The sequence below is a fragment of the Syngnathus floridae genome, chromosome 6, assembly GCF_059516105.1.
Source record: "Syngnathus floridae isolate MCC-2025c chromosome 6, RoL_Sflo_1.0, whole genome shotgun sequence".
Taxonomy (NCBI): domain Eukaryota; kingdom Metazoa; phylum Chordata; class Actinopteri; order Syngnathiformes; family Syngnathidae; genus Syngnathus; species Syngnathus floridae.
The window spans coordinates 13,804,088-13,820,610 of NC_142418.1; the positions used below are offsets into that span (position 1 = coordinate 13,804,088).

Below are 16,523 nucleotides of genomic sequence, written 5' to 3' on the forward strand. Positions count from 1 at the left end.
TATCAAGTAGTCGGAGTTAACCACGACAATGCTCTATAGACTTTTAAGTGGAGTGGGAGTCTTATCTACCCATTAATAAATTAAAAATAAGTTGATGAGAATACTCATCGACGGGATCCTACGTCATTGATGTCAACTGGCATACATAAAGAACTGGGACAAAATCTAACAAGGGATACTTTTAAAACAGGCAGGAACGTGCCTCTTGAGGACCATCGTTTCCTATCCCTGGCCAAGACACGCAGAACTTCCACTATCCCATTTTCAGGGCCCCTGAACACAGTGGATGTGCTTCCATGGCTCTACCATCCTCTGTTGACCCTCAATGGACGTCAAGATGGTCCTTTCCACCACTTCCTACGAATAGTTTGGTTAAATGTTTAGCTTCACCCGTATGTAGTCCAACGCCGATGCAGGCGACAGTTGCTTTATGTCGTCAAGTTACCACCCACCCGCTCTCCACGTCAGTGCTTTCGGTAATGTGTTAAAAGAACAAGAGCATTCATCCTCTTTATCCTCAACTTCTGCAAACACCAGCCAATCCAGCTAATGTAGGAACAAAATGGCAGAGATGGAGAGTTGGATTGGGCCTCTTAAGAGATAAATGGACATATTGTAAGGAACTGGGTCACAATGTGTGTGTATGCATCGTTCTGTTGTGCTGTACAGAGTGTTTTTGAATGCATTACTGCGGCTGGCGTGTGGGAGTCGAGAAGACAGAAAGACTCGTGTTTTATGGCGTCACCAAAATCCTAATTTGTGTTGTATATATTCCAGAACTTAATTATTATGAATGTAAAACATAGTAATACAATTTTCTGTGCCACTGTAGAACATCACATTTGAATATATTTAAGAAAAGAACAAACCCAATTTTAACACCTAACAGTAACATCATGATGGCTAAAATAGTAAAGTGTCACAGATCATAGTATGCAGTCACTGCAAAAGAATTTGCTGACTTACAAAATTTGCTGAAACTGACAAATAGTCATAAAGCACTTTATATGCACGACTTTTTACTTATTGTATTCATTTATCTTATTCATCTATCACTGTTGTGGTGCATAATTAAACCTTATTTTTTTATCTTTCCTTGCCTTTCTGATAAAATGCACTAAATAAATAAGCTGTCTTATGTTGCTCAAAATATCGCATCTGACAGTATAAAAGCAAGAATGCTAAATGCCTACTTTACAGGTTTGAAATTTCTTAGGACAGAGATTGTTTGATTGTTGCATTTACAAATAAAAAAATCCTCTAAGCTCTGTTGGAGGCCATTAATGTTCTGATGCTTAACTTGGCCCTGATGCATTGAGAGTGAATCGGTTTGGTGCTCTGTATGTTTCTTCCTGATACAACTCCTCTTACATCTCATCCACCCCTCGGGGTGGATTGGGTTTTAGTGTTTTGTAGCTGCTCGCATCCACCTGTCGGAGAATGCCAAGCATGAGTTGCTAAAGCCTACCTCCCCAGTTTGAAGGCTCTTTCGGCTGTCTTTCCAGCTCTCTGCACCATAGTCATGGACATCATCCAGTCTATACCTGGAGGTCAATGGCTTGGCCATGGCGTAAGGTTGTCTTGCCATATCTTATGATACATTCAGACATATCAGTAAAGTAGACCTAACCTCTAATCATTGACTGTTTCGAGTCTCAAAAATCTTATTCCCAGAACCGGGCAACCCAGTCTTGATGTGAAACCACTCACTACACAAGCACAAGATATAATCTTCCTTTACATGTTTACAATCTCACCTGGTTCTTTTAACTATTTTTTTGACGGACATATAAACATTATTTATACAGCTGGCAAAATTATATGATGGTAATATTTTGATGCAAACACAGAATAATAAAACTCTCACTGTTTTCCCTGATGAAAAATGTACTTGACGAAGTTCAACTGGAGTCCTGTTGCATTATAGAGGAACTACGTACATGTGCATTCATCTATTAGTACTAGAAATAAAATATGATTGTTATTTTTTCTTTTTTTGTTTTGTTGTCTTTGTTTGGTTATATTTGTTATATTTAGTGACTTGTTAGTGAAGGAATCACGGTGTTAAAAATGATAGACGGCAATGTTCAATGCAGGAATAAGAACGTTTTCTTTTACTATAGTTTGAAATGAATTCCTTCACTTCCAGGCTAAAAATCTCAAAATTAAATCCAAATTAAATCTTGAGTTTAATTGAATCAAAGTGGATTGCTTTGGCAGATTTTTCTGGTTAAAAATGTGATACTGAAATGAAACTTCTTTACCGGAGTGAAAGTCCAGGTAAGCTTCATGTGCTTGACGGCTGCATAGGTGCATTCCAGCAATCTGGGTTTGCTGTTCACATCCACCAGACACTTGTTGTCATCATCATCAATGGTTGGACTCAGCACTCCAAGGTGAAGCTGCTGGGAACTAGTGTAATACACATTCTACATGGAAACAGAAAAATATTTTATCACACAAGACTCTCCAAAAAAACCCCAACAGAATAAGGGGTTACATTACTGCCTCACATATTTCAAATGAGTAATTACAGTGGCAAAGTTTTTTCCTCATCAACAGTTAACTTCTATATTTTAGTTCAATATTACCGTTTTCTTTTTTTACAGTTTTCCTTGAAATTTCCAGTGTTTTCATTCTTTTGCCTTTTCATCAGTAGGCAGATATTCCTTTCCCCCCATTTGGCATAAAAAGTATGACTTGTGTAATCATGTATATAAAGGCCTTATTTCAATCCAACTAATTTGGTAATGTAATAAACAGGCCTTTCCGGGATTTACAGTGTATCAGTGATCTAAATAGACAGAAGAAACAATGTGTAAAGATTTAAAACTGACATTTATTTAACATAAATTGTGCATTTATGCATACTAATTTGGAACAGAGTCACTGACTTAGGGCACTGGTACAATAACGTATTTTATTCAGCGAATACTTAAGATTGACCTTTGGCATGAATTTGAGCAGGAAAGGGTGATGTCTGGATCTGTCAGGTTTTTTTTTATGGTGATCAGCCAAGAGTGCATCCCAACTCTTACCCTAAGGCCCACGCACACACTGAACTGTCACACAGTGCATCTATTTTTCATGAGCGGTGCCGGCAACTAGCTTTGCAGTGATTCAAAATTTGAATCACAAGCGAACGATGTTGTAAACGCGCAAATGTAACAGTCGATCTTAAGTGTCATATTGTATCACATGATCCTTCACAACAAAAAATTTGCATCCGGATAAAAAGTGTAATCCAACTGGCCTCTGTCAAGCACAATATGTTTATTGTGTTTTACAATTATACCTAAATTAATTATTACCTATTGTATGTTTATAGCACAAGTGTCAAGGCCCAGGGGTCAGATACGGCCCGCCACGTCATGCCGATATACATAACTGTAGATGATTTTACAAAAAAAAAAAACTCACCAAGGTTACAGTTGGTACCATTTCCAAGTTCTTACAAAAACACGTTTACAGTTAATTGGTCTAATGATGCGAGAAACCTGAGGAAAACAATAAGTTTTTTTTTTCCAGAACCAGGGCATGAATAAGAGATGAGAGAGGTCAAGGAAATAAATGTACATACTGGCTGCAAACATTTGCATACCTGGGAAAAAAAAAAAACACAGGGATGCACTAATGAATTCAGTGGTTGGCCTAGTTTTGAAGCCTTCTAAAGGTCTAGTGATGCAAATCAAATACAGTGCAGGTAATCTTAAAGCCAGACATAAATTTGCCTGAGCCTGACAGAAGACCGAAAAATCCTCTGGAACCTGACATGAGGGTAATAAGAAGGATCAATGTTGACATCCAATGCTCACAAAAACCGAGATCAAACAGAAACACAAGAACCAGTGAAGGTGCAGGCTTGTTCAGTGGAATAAGTACACTGACCCTTTGAGTGTTTCCAGAGGAGAGAGTGTACATGTTTTTGAAGGGGCTGATAAGCTTCTTGCAGGAAAAGAACATGCCGAGAAGGAGCCATATGCATGGCGGAAAGAAGCCACACAATAAGCTTTTAAAACACTGACAAAGCATTAGAGACAGCTGCCTTTGAATGTGTTGAGGATGTGATTTGTTTGTTTGACCATATTGACAAATAAGTGCAATAAGCACTGCATGTTTCCATTGACAGCTGCTTAAGTGCCCACAAATGGTTTTGTAATGCCTCCTGTCAGACTGCCTTAAAAGCACTTGCAGGAGGAACAGGGACGTGTTAAGCAGACACATGTATGCATTTACTGGCAAAGGAAGAGGAAAGACTTCAAGACAGGTTGCGTTGGGTTATTTCGTTGCTGAGACATATCCCAGCCATCTTTGGGTGGTTGGCGGGGTACACCCTGGTCACCAGCCAATCACAGGGCACACAATTATTTTTCCTCAAACATAATCCCGATATTAGCGTCATTTATAAAAATATTAAAAAAACACAGCAAAAAACTGTTTGTCGTGAAAGTTTATAGGGAAATATAACGTCCGGACAAAATAGTTGTCGTGAGGCCTACAAATAAATCAAGTACATAAATAGAGTACACTAACAAAAATGAAGGGCGTTTGAAAGTATTTTCCAAGTGTGCGTCAAAAAACGGAGAGCTATTACGTGCAGTACGTGCTCCAAGTGGGGACACGATGCATCAGTGCTGGCTGTGATCAGAAATTAATGAGATCGGTAATACTCTCAGAGTAGTGCACAGGTGTCTGAGTACTACATTTGTGTACTACATGACACGTGCCCTAAATATCAAGAAGCTGGATCGACTTGTATACAACCAGAATTTGAAAGTATGTATTCTGGGAAAATTCTGCATTTATCTGGTCCTGGATATTCATTTTATTTTATGTTTTATTCAACTTTTATTTATTGTATTATGTATTTTACATATATGTATTTCATGAATAATTAGAAATCATATAAAAGAATATTGCTGGTTACTTCAAACAATTTTAAGGAAAAATACTATATCAGGTTATATATCTTTAGGAGGATATAATTACCTTTATCAGGATGTTTGTCCATAAGTCTAGATGGATGGTTCGATCATTTATGGCATTTTCTTCATAACTAAGTACAGAAAAGACCTTTATGGATCATTGCAACCGTATCACGTTTGTTCGGTGCATTGTGATTCGAGCCATCTCCTCTTTATCCACACAGACTGCAAAAGGAAAAAAAATGACAGAGGCCAGGCTAAAACATTCCTGCTGGCAGCAGCCATGAATAAGAAAGGTGGCTTAGTGGATTGGCCCTGTTCCTAACAGAATGCAGGAAGGCTATGGGCTTGCTTTTTCTTTATTTTTATCTTGATGCGTATCGTATCCAGCGATCCCTCACCACGTCACCTTTTGAGAATGCGCTACTTCGTGGGTTTATAAGTGACGGGAGAACGGCGTTTGAATACACGCTGATAGCACGAGGCATACTTCTGAGCAAGCGCGAGGATAGAAGCACCAACCGGTGCAGAAGGAGTCAGAACATGTGAAAATATCATATTTTTTCTTTTATTTACTGTAAAGGTACAATCCATGCGCAGAACAGTGTGGGAATTGTTATTAAGGGAACGGGAAAGGTTTACGTAGCGTAAAAGTATTGGGGAGGGTTTACAAAGCCTCACTATGCAGCAGAAGATTCATGTGCAACTGTGATTCACTTTGACTTTGCTATGCATGATGTCCTCCAAGTTAGAGTAGTATGGTAATTCTGAAGATGGACACATTGCATTGCTTGGCAAGGAAAAACCACTCTTCTAATTGACTTGCAATATATCCATGCCTTCTAGCAGCCAACAAGAAACACCACGTGTTGGAAATTTCTAAATAATACATATATAGTTTCTACTTTGCAGATTTTTGCTTTTCGTGGGTGGTTCTGGAATGCATCTGTAGTGTATTTTTGCTGATGTTTAGAAACAAACATACTTTCTGTTGCTTCTTCTTTCACTTCATGATAATAATTATAATCTACGAACAATTTAGAGACACACTTGTTTGAGACCTAGATTTGAAAATGATTATAGTGAGGGGGCTCCAGGTTAGTTTTTATGACAATAGGCGATGCCAGTAGAACGACTGATGTGGCATATCTCCAGCCATCTGCCCAGTCGTGAGGAGATAAACAAGCACATACACACCAGCTGGAAAATTGATTCCACATAATGAAGAGGTTACTCGGGATGAGTGGATGACAAAAGTGTGTGAGGGAGCCAGCGCTATGGCGTGTGGGACTGTGAACTGCAGATTTTTTTTTTATTCAAGATCATAATCATTGAAATGGCATTTTCTACTGCAATGCAAGTTTGAACACAGCTTAAAGACTTTCATTTGGTAAATGTATTACTTTGCTTCAAACGCTCACACTAGCTCAGTTTTCCAAGACGCTCTCCTTTAATATGAAATTAACCACATCCAATTGTCTTGGATGAGAATGTAAAAAAATTATTTTCAAATGAAGGTTATGTAAGAAACGTATTGGGCATGGTGGCCAATTCTGGCTCCGGCTGTCTTATGTGGAGTTTGAAATTCATTAATTTCTCGACCTGCTCGTGACGGACGCCGCCCCTTCCCCTTCACTGCTCGTTGTGTGTCGACGGCGCTGTCAGGATGCCCCCCCCCCCTCCAACTGACGGCTGATTGGTTTATATCGACAACAAGTCGTTACAAGGACACAAGCTAGTTGAAAAAAAGTCAATCAGGGCATGAAAAAAAGAAGATAAAATCTTCAAGGATAAAGAAAAGACCAAAGAGATGGTGGATATTTTTTTATATCTGGTAAATGTTTTATATGTTACCATAAGACAAGTGGTGCTGTCCCAGTATCACCAACATCCATTACAACGTTGGCTGCACATTACGAGCCTTAGGGATTCCTAACGCTCTTGAAATCACCAATTATGTAAAAAATGATATTTTGCGATGCCATCCAAAATAGTACCACCAACGCACCCACACACAATTTACCCTGATATGCAGAATACCACACGCTCAATGCAGCTTAAGGTCTGATAATGTACTCCAAAAACAGCATTCAACATTTCTGGGGTAGGGCTACGTATTTCTAGGAAAATAAACAAAATTCGCCCTAAAGAGTGATTGCAGAAAAACAATGTAGCTCTTTATCTTTAAAAAGCCGGATGTGAAATTATTTGAAAGGGTATTTAGCACATACATCGCTGCCGTTTTGTTCTGATTACAGATTTTTATTTATTTTTTTTAGCTCCACACATCTTACTTTAAGTAGAATCTCACATTGCATTGGGGGCAACAGTAGAATCTGTGTCGGTTATTCTTGCACACGTTAGTGATAAATAGTCCTCGCAACAAACATTGGATGGGTTTGCTTGCATGATTCTTCTTCTTGGCAGCTCGTAGCCGAGACCATAGAATCTATGTTGTGTGCTTATTTTATCTCCAATAAACCTAGTCAGCCAGAGGAAACAAATCTTGCTAATGAGTCCAAATAGTTTTACAGATGAGTTGCTGCATGCTATCAATGATACAGAGAAGAAATTAAAGGAAATTTGAAATTTACTTTGCAAGTTGATTTAGTGTGGGCTTCTCAATGTTCTATTTTTTTGAAGTCATGGGGCACTGTGCTTAAAGCAAAGTAGTTAGCCTACTATACACACACACGCACGCACACACACACACATTGGTTCAAGCCTTGATTACACCATTAAAGCTCCAGAGTTCTTGTGTGTACACATGACACCGAAGGTGGGGCATGATTTTAACCTTTTACAATAAAAAGTGTAATTTCAATTGCATGGTAGCTATTTCTAGCTTTTTTCCTCCCCAAGAGAAGTAGCTGTTTGATGTGGATGTTGCTTTTCTGTAAATCACTTTAAAAAGATGAAGGCAATGATGCTTGAAATTGCATTTTGATGACACGAGCAGCATAAGTGATGACATCTATTAAGAGCAAAGTTGGTGGATATATTGATTATATTCCCAAATTCTTTCATCTCTCTCCAAAAAAGGTTTAAAGGTGCCAGTAAGTGATAGAAAGATAATATTTGTATGTGTAAACCTTAACAATTTGAGTTACGCACAACACTAAACATTCAATATAGTTTTTGCTTTGAACCGGTGGTGGTGGTGGTGGGGGGGGATCTTGGAAAAATAGGAAAAAAAAAATCAACATATGAAAAAATATTGAAAACAAAAAAAGAAAAACTAAATCTGCAAATTTGCAGGTTTCAAACTGTAACTATGCAGGAGATGACTGTAGCTTTAAGATGTAATACTACTACCACCGCCTGATGGCAGACCCTAATCTGCGCTTAAATTAAAATAATAAATAAATATTAAATATTTAAAATTTCAAGTGAATTATATTATTTTTCTTAAAAAAAACTGGACAAAATGAATTCTTGTACTTAATGTTGATTTGCTGTTTAGCGCTTTTTTTTTTTTTTTTGCCAACCTTGAACGGGATTTTTTTTCTGCGAGCCCTTTGGGTGTGTCAAACATTTTGTTGTTATGATTAAATATATTATAGACATTAAATATAGAGTTGACCATATTCAAAATAAAATGTCTGTCACTAATTATCATTTAAAGCTACTTTATTATTTAAAGCTACTTTCTGTAAAATACTGAAAAAGAAGTTTGTGTATACAGTAAGTTTTGGATGTTGATCCCCAGATTTATACACAATAGGTCAAGTATGGAACAATCATTACAGTGGGCACTCTGGCATTGCTTCACCATGAAGATATGTTCGTCGCCCCCCCACTGCCCTTTCAAAGCTCTGCCACTGCCAAGGCCACTGAATGAAGTGAACGGCAGAATGAAGGGAACCAAAGTTAAATGACGGCTCACTAACCTGTGCTGTCATACCATGACAGATATACATGATGGGTATGTTGTCAGTGTCGGGGCCTTGGTCCAAACACAGGTCGTTTCTGAGACTATTCTTCAACTGTGAAATTCAAAGGGAGAGAAAAAAGACAAAGATGTGATTAAGAAAAATGTCTCTTGGAATGATTAAACAAGTAGATAGTTAGAACAAATATCTGAATGAAAAAAGATAAGAATTGATAATTCTTCCAATGAATAATTTCAGCCATAAAGGCTTTCTGCTCAACTACTTGGGCGAGAGAGGCGTGGCAGAAAGTAGCCTCACCTCACCTCACTTCAGAATCAGCTTTATTGTCCAAATTTGTGCATGCCAAACAAGGAATTTGATTCAGGTTGATCTCAGCCTCTGTACATTTAAGTGACTAACAACATTTAGGTGACTAACAACATTTAAGTGGCAAAAACAAGATATTATTGCCCAGTGATGTCTCTGAGACTTTATGAGTGGTGTGAGTTCATCAGAGCGACAGCCTGGGGAAAGAAGCTGTGTCTGCTGGCTTTGGCGTATTTTCCAAAACAAATCCTTTCTCGCTGACATCACCATCATACAATGCTCCCGTCTCTGGTCTTCTTTGAAACCACTTGACAAGCATCAGTGCATACGCTGAAGTGCCTGTTCATCTTTGAGGTTGTGAGATCAAATGTGATCGTAAGAGAGAGAACTGGACTCTAGACTGGTAGTGGAGCAGCAAAATCTTTGTGTGGTGTTCTTCGTTGAGCTTATTGGACAAGATCATACAATATGTAAACCCCTGATTTCCTGTCTTGGAGTCCTTCAAAGACTAAAAAAAAAAAATTCGCAGAGCACACATAGCCAAACCAATCATCCTCACAATCACACCTACAGACAATTTGGAGTGATCACTTGGCCTACATTTTAAGATTTGAAAACTTCTTGTGTGTACCAGGCCTTAAAATGTTAAGACATCACAGTGATTGCGCAATAAATAGACACTGACTGATGGGTAGAGAAAGATGAAGTGTTTTACAAGGGGTTCACAAAAGCTTTTTTCTCTGGAACTACCATTTTCTTTTATTGATATTTGTATTTGTATCTGTCTCCATTTGTCCACTTATAATGTTTATGGTTGAGCTGGAGCCCATCCTAGCTGACTTAAATCAAGAGGCGCACTCTGAACTGGCCATTACAAATAATCATTCAACACCGATGGGCAATTTAGTTAAAGTGTACCTCCGGAGCTCCTGCATTGAGCAAACTTTCCATGATTGCTCCCTTTCCCCAACAAAAAGAATTTGATGATGACAAGACAATTTGTTTGCATACGCATATAGTATTTAATTGTCCCACAGTAAAGTTTCGGACATAATGGAATTAAAAACTCTGTTCTGGAAGTGTATTTCTATAGACTGGCAGCTCTTTTGCTGATTCATTGTGCATTTGAATGAAACAAAATGTTCCTGATGAATTGCAGACATCAAATTAATCTTACCACTCCATATGCAACTGTGTTACCGTAGGATCGGAGCTCCGGGTAGATATTGGCAAGGAACCAGCTGAATGGTTGGCACTTGAGTTTGGATCGCAGGGCCTGTCTCTCCGAAATGTCCCCAATATTTATTCCTGAATTCTATTGAAATAAGCAAACAGAACACCTCAAATTACACAGTAATTCCCATTTACAATAATAAAAATCCAATAAAACAGTTGCCAGTGCCCCAGTCCACACATTCACTGTTAGTCTCTAGCCCGAGTGTCATTCAAGGGGACCACTGATTTTTTTTTTTTTTTTTTTGGAGATATGATATGCACAATGAATTGGACTGTTTACATGTAGTCATGGTCAGACTTTTTGTGATATACTTTTAAATTGAATCGAGCTGTGCTTTTATGCTTTTGAATTAAATTGAACTTCATTTTTGTCAAGGTTTTCCTTTGAAAACCTAAACCTGGTGGTAGAGAAGCTGATCATTTAATTTAAAATAAAAAAAGAATAGGCAACAGGTTGAAGGGTACGGTATGCTAACATTACATAAACAAGGAACTAAGAAAGTGGCTGATGTATCATATTTAGAATGATTCAAATAAATACAGCATAAATAACATGCTAACAAATTTATCAAACCATCCGTGTCACGCCAAATCATTAAATCCAACGAAATCTTCATCCTCACCTTTGACCTGGTTTTAGGTTGTCTAAAATGTTGTGTACCTTTGGTCACCAGTATCACCAGATACACCAGTAGCATAATTCCTGAGGAGGCCAAGCACGGTCTACGAAATTCAGACTGTCACCAGCACAAAAAGAAACATGTGCCTGTTTTCACACAGATCGTGGTCTACTTTCTATCACCAAATTGTCAGGCTCGCAGAAGGTGCCTCGCTCCTGTCTGCCAAATTCCCAAACACACACACTTGCCCTATCGTAAATTGGGCTTTTATTGTGAAAGAAGCAGTCAAACATGAGTGGCTCTATTTTATTAGACTGCGCATGTGCAATTGGGCGTAAAAACTGGCGCATCTTGATCATTTTGCAGATACAAACCTCCTTTAGTGAGTTGGGGAATTTGGTAGACCATGCTGGGAAGTAAAGGTCATGGGTGGGGCGTAGGTGGTATACAGCGATTTCGGTTAATTGAATTGAATCTAGGTGCAGGCAGACAGATGCCACGCGTGGTGGATGTCAAGGCATGATTACTATAATCACCTTAAAACATTTTTAAAATCACTCCCCAGGCTGCAGCACTATTGGGGGTGTCACACAGACACAAACATTTCAAGTGCCCACTTCACACCGGTGATTTGCAATCACCCCGAGTCACCCTGGCCAAGTTTACATTTGCAAGTGGAGCTCTTCTTGCAGTTCATTATAAATGTAATTCGCACATGACAATCTTCACCAAAGACCATGGAGACCGTCAAATTACATGTGAAATAAACTTCAATGTCTCAGGTGAACTGCTTTCCAACATGTTCCAATACTGTACCTGAAATGGAACATTCCAGGCCATGTAAACATGACTCTTATAGTTGTCCATCCAGACCTCAGCCACTCTTAAAGCATTGCGACGCACGAGGGCTGTCAGATTTTCTGTGTAGGGCTTGTGGGCTCTCTCGATGTGTGCAATCCTGGAGCAAGGAAGGACTTCTACGCTTCCACCGCACTGCCATACCTAAGAGTGAGTGTGAGAGAAAAAAAGAGAGTAAAATTACAAAAAACCTGCATGAATGACAAAGTTCAATCTTTCAAAGAAAGACTCTTTAATCTGCATGCTGAAAATGTTTTTTTTTTTTTAAGCATACTTGGGTATGCTGACGACTGCATATGCTTCTGAACTAAAGTTTCGTTTCCGGATGTGAAGAATGTGCAATGGTTACTAAAAGCAAATTATTATGCGGTGGCTGACCGTGTTTGGTTTATGCGGACAAACTCACCCTGATGCCAAGCTCCACATTCTCCCCTCCGTAAACTTCCATCCCCTCATCGAGTAGGCCAATTTCCTCAAAGTACTTCCTGTCAACCACAAAGCATCCGATAAGAGCGGGGCTCCTAAAAAGAGAGAAGGGTAAACTCAGACTGGTTGCAAAATGGGTTGAACGGGTAACTTCATGTCAAATAGTTATTATGCATCCATTAGAGTAGGTGACTGACGAGTCTAAAAATGGCAGAGGCCCCAGTGCCGTGTAAGAAAATAAATAAATCGAGTATAGAATCAAAAAATGATCAAACATCAAATTTGGAGAATCGTGACCACCCACTCAGAACTCATGCTTACACTTGATTTTACCTGATTGGAGCTGTATGGTTGCGCAATGACCACCAGGACTTTGGTGGGTTGAGGTATCGACACCAGAGCTCCCAATCAAAGCCCTGAGCAGATAATGGGTATTCTTCCATCTCAAATGTATCATATTTGATGTTGTCAAAAGAGGGAGACACCACCCGAGTGCGGTCCTCCTTTATTCGCTGAAGAACCGGCTCTGCCCTGTGGGATGTCAAACAACAGGAAATATAGAAACTGCTACTTGGCAAAGAACTGTATCTAATTTGATTTAGTGAAAATAATTCAATCCATGATTCAATAAACTACAAAATATGCTCCTGAAATAACCAGCATAAAACTGAACACACTTTATATGCTCATAAATTTAGGTCCAATTCTGCATTGTTCTATCATTTGCCAAGTAAATCTTTGCTGATATAAATATGAATCATAAAAGTAAATGGACAATACAACAAGCTCAGAACACAAACTATGAAAAAAAACTGCAATTTATAGTCTGGGAAATACGGTAAATTACTTAAAGGTGCTACCACTAATAGAATGCTGTGAGAAATGGGTCATTGATTGAGATGAGATGGGAGCTTAAGTGATATTAAAGAGTTTGTGTATCATTATTTGGAGTATATTAATGGCTTAACTTCACATGACCTGGTGCTTGAGGTAGATTTTTACTCATTACTTTATTACGCTATCCTTCTGTGCTGACTTAATTTAGGATTGTTATGTTTCCTTCCTAAACGAAAACCCAAACACAGAATTATAGGTGTACTTTTTTTGCAGATTAAAAGTATTTTCACTAAAACTCACCAACCAGTGTTGAATTCCACATGTGCATCAAATAGAGCGACCACAGGTGCTGAAGCAACTCTCCACCCACTGACTCTGGACCTGATCAGTCCTTCTTGTTTGTCATGATGGATTACTTTGATGAACTCCAATCCATGCTGAGCATTCATCTCATCGACACAATTCTGAAGGTTCTCTTTCAATTCCGCTGGAGAGAAAGAACACATTTTGTATTGCAGTCAAGTGAGTGAACAAGCAATATTGTGAAAAATTCACTTTCCATAATAAAATTCAAGAATTATTGCTTTTTTTAAGTAACTGCAAAAATAGAAAAACTTGCAAAAAATGTGATTTATTACACATAACAAATTGAAAATAAACACGCACGCATCTCATTCTTTGTATTCAAATACACGTTTTGTTTTTTGGTATTTGGTATGCAGACTAAAAACATTATTTGAATAGAAAGAACGAGACAAACCACTTCAGACAGAGGCTGTCTGCTCAAATTCTAAATTACCCATTGGAGTTATCCCTGTTATAATCCTGCCTGTAGGCTACAGCTGCTGCCTTCTCCTTTCTCCTCCTTATTACTACCAACCTAGATTCTCCTGCCCGTTTCTTCTTAATGAGCCACATTTTGATGAGCACAAGATGAGCATGTTTCTCCACATTTTGGAGTATTTGAAAAGAATTATGTGGTGTGCGGTTCAGGGCATAAAATTGGATACATCCAAGCATTAAATATCAACTCATCAAATCACACTTTAAATTAAATCTACACAAGTCAATTCTTTGACAGTCAGATTTCGTGGCAAGCCCACGGTTAGCACATCTTAGTGCAGAGGTCAAGGATTCAAATCTGGACTGTGGCCTTCCTTTGTGGAGTTAGGAAGTCTCCTTCATGATATGAAATGTTTGCCTCCGAATTTGGGATATTGCCATCTCCTTGAGGATTTACGGTTGAGTGCTACAGGTCTGATCGCTTTGACCACATCCGCTATATTTTATTAGCTCATCAAATTCAATAACATATAATGAGATGCATGGGTATATCCAAAGTCTTATTATATTTGTACTGCTCAAAAATGGGCATGCACGCACAGTTTACTTTATCACAGAATCAGAATTAGCGTGGAATACTAACAGCTCCTGGAGCATGAGTAAACATTCACCCATGAGACCTGAGGATGATGAGACAGGGATGTTTTGCCAGGACTCAGAATGAGCAAATATGACATAATATCAAGCTATTCTCACGTCTTTTATCAAAGGGAACGCAGGGGTGATTAAGTTAAAAAAGGCTTGAACATGTTCTATTTGCTCTGCATCGAAGAAATATCCAACCCTAACGTATCGAACCAAATCGAACTGTGAATTTCGTGCACCCCTAATATTTAAATAACGTTGCAATCAGTCTAAATCATCTGCCTTAAAAGATTGAGGATGGTTGGTAACTCTTACTGTTAGTGCTGTGGTCATCAACTAGTATGATCTCCTTGAGTAAATGGGATGGAGTCCTCTGGATGGCTGTGTGCACGGAGCGCAGCAGCACTGACAAGGCCTCATTGACAAAGATGAAGATGATACTCAACTGAGGAAGGTCGGGCGAATACCACATGTTTTTACATCTGAGGGATAAAGCAGAGGAATGATATTACTCCACACCACCACGTTTATAAATTCAGTTGTCACCAACACACCCAAGTAACTATCCAACTGACCCGTCCGGACGAAAATCTGGGATCGGCCGGGTGATGGAAAGCCGATCACTGAGGTAGCTGTTGTAACCATAATAGCGGAACTTTTTGATGGCAATTCTTCGACTTTCTGGGCCCAGGTCATGACCCCAGTGATCAAATAGTGAGGATCTTGGGTTTGAGGCTGATGAGGATGAATCATCTTCATCTTCCTTCTGGGGTTTATCTGTGGGGGAAGAAAAAGTGTTTTTTTTTGTGCTCAAAAAAAATGATTGAGAACTGGAAACTGCAAGCTGTCGGTTGAAGTTGATTTGCTTTCAAGCACCTTGAAGAGTGTTTTTGATCTAACAACATGGATCTACCTTGTCACGAGATGGTACAAGACTTGATTTTACTCGCCGGCAGGTACAAGGTTTCCTTCCGCCACAATAAATAACAGCTGTGTAAACTCCGTGTTGTTGGCTATATTTGCAATTTGACCTTAAATTCAATTCAAACACTGTCATACGGTGGAGTTTCACCTTGAGTAACAAATTCCCCTGTTCATGAACAAATGAGTTTATGAATATAATTTTCAGATTTCTTTTTCCTTGGTTTCAAAACTATGCTTTGTGAATGTCATTTAGGCCAAGCTTCTCGTATTACACATGCCTGTGCTGAACCTCATACTGTTTATCTAAATATGCTTTATCTCATTTTTTTTGCATCTCAAACAATAAATTCTAAAGCTCTGTTATTTTTTTAATCACATTTTTGTCTTCACAATTTATGAACCAATCGAAACGATTGAAAATAAATCTATTAACATGAGAAGTTTATGACTTAAAAATTGATACATTCCGCCAATGACTAATTTCTATATGTATACCCTTAGTTATGATATATTTTCTATGTGGTAAAATGTGAGATCACAGTTATTTGTGTACATAAATACATGCTCGGGTACAAAAAGGGAAAATACCAGCGATTGTAAGTGCAACTACTGGTATGAGACTCCACAAGGAATATTGATATTTTTGAACTACAGAAACAATAAGTACAATTTCTCACCCACATATCTGCAAAATCATTGAAAGTATTTACACAGGGTTTGATTTTCATTCTCTGGCTGGCGACTGTCAAACATAAAAACTATCTTGCTATGAAGTGCCTCTAAGCCTTGCCTCTATGGCGGCAAAGACATTTTAATGAGATTTGATGTACTGTATTGCCTCCTATGCTTATTACAAACTGCATGCTCTCGGAGGTGAAATGTCATGTCCCCCTAAGTTTTCTCAAAACCGCATAATAAACACCCTTGGAGCACTGTTAATGGGTTTCCATTACTTAACATGGCATGCACGCAACAACTGTTAAGATACAAGGTCTGAAATTATGTCACAGTTTGGAATTGAATGTTACAGAAAAATCAAAAGGCATTTGAAAACGGCATTAATATTTTCT

At 38.5% G+C, this 16,523-nt stretch overlaps 1 protein-coding gene across 2 annotated transcripts in view; it reads right to left on the minus strand.

Moving 5' to 3' along the window:
• galnt18a (UDP-N-acetyl-alpha-D-galactosamine:polypeptide N-acetylgalactosaminyltransferase 18a) overlaps positions 1-16,523 on the minus strand; it is a 42,050-nt gene that overhangs the window by 4,642 nt on the left and 20,885 nt on the right. The window contains exons 3-11 of one of the 2 annotated variants that reach the window (XM_088379467.1): positions 15,105-15,306; positions 14,845-15,011; positions 13,402-13,588; positions 12,598-12,795; positions 12,245-12,359; positions 11,797-11,982; positions 10,302-10,439; positions 8,816-8,911; positions 2,265-2,429 (exon numbers count right to left, since the gene is read on the minus strand). In XM_088379467.1, the coding sequence (XP_088235593.1) occupies positions 2,265-2,429; positions 8,816-8,911; positions 10,302-10,439; positions 11,797-11,982; positions 12,245-12,359; positions 12,598-12,795; positions 13,402-13,588; positions 14,845-15,011; positions 15,105-15,306 (1,454 nt within the window). The remainder of the gene's footprint in view (positions 1-2,264; positions 2,430-8,815; positions 8,912-10,301; positions 10,440-11,796; positions 11,983-12,244; positions 12,360-12,597; positions 12,796-13,401; positions 13,589-14,844; positions 15,012-15,104; positions 15,307-16,523) is intronic. The other variant, XM_088379468.1, reaches the window with a different exon arrangement.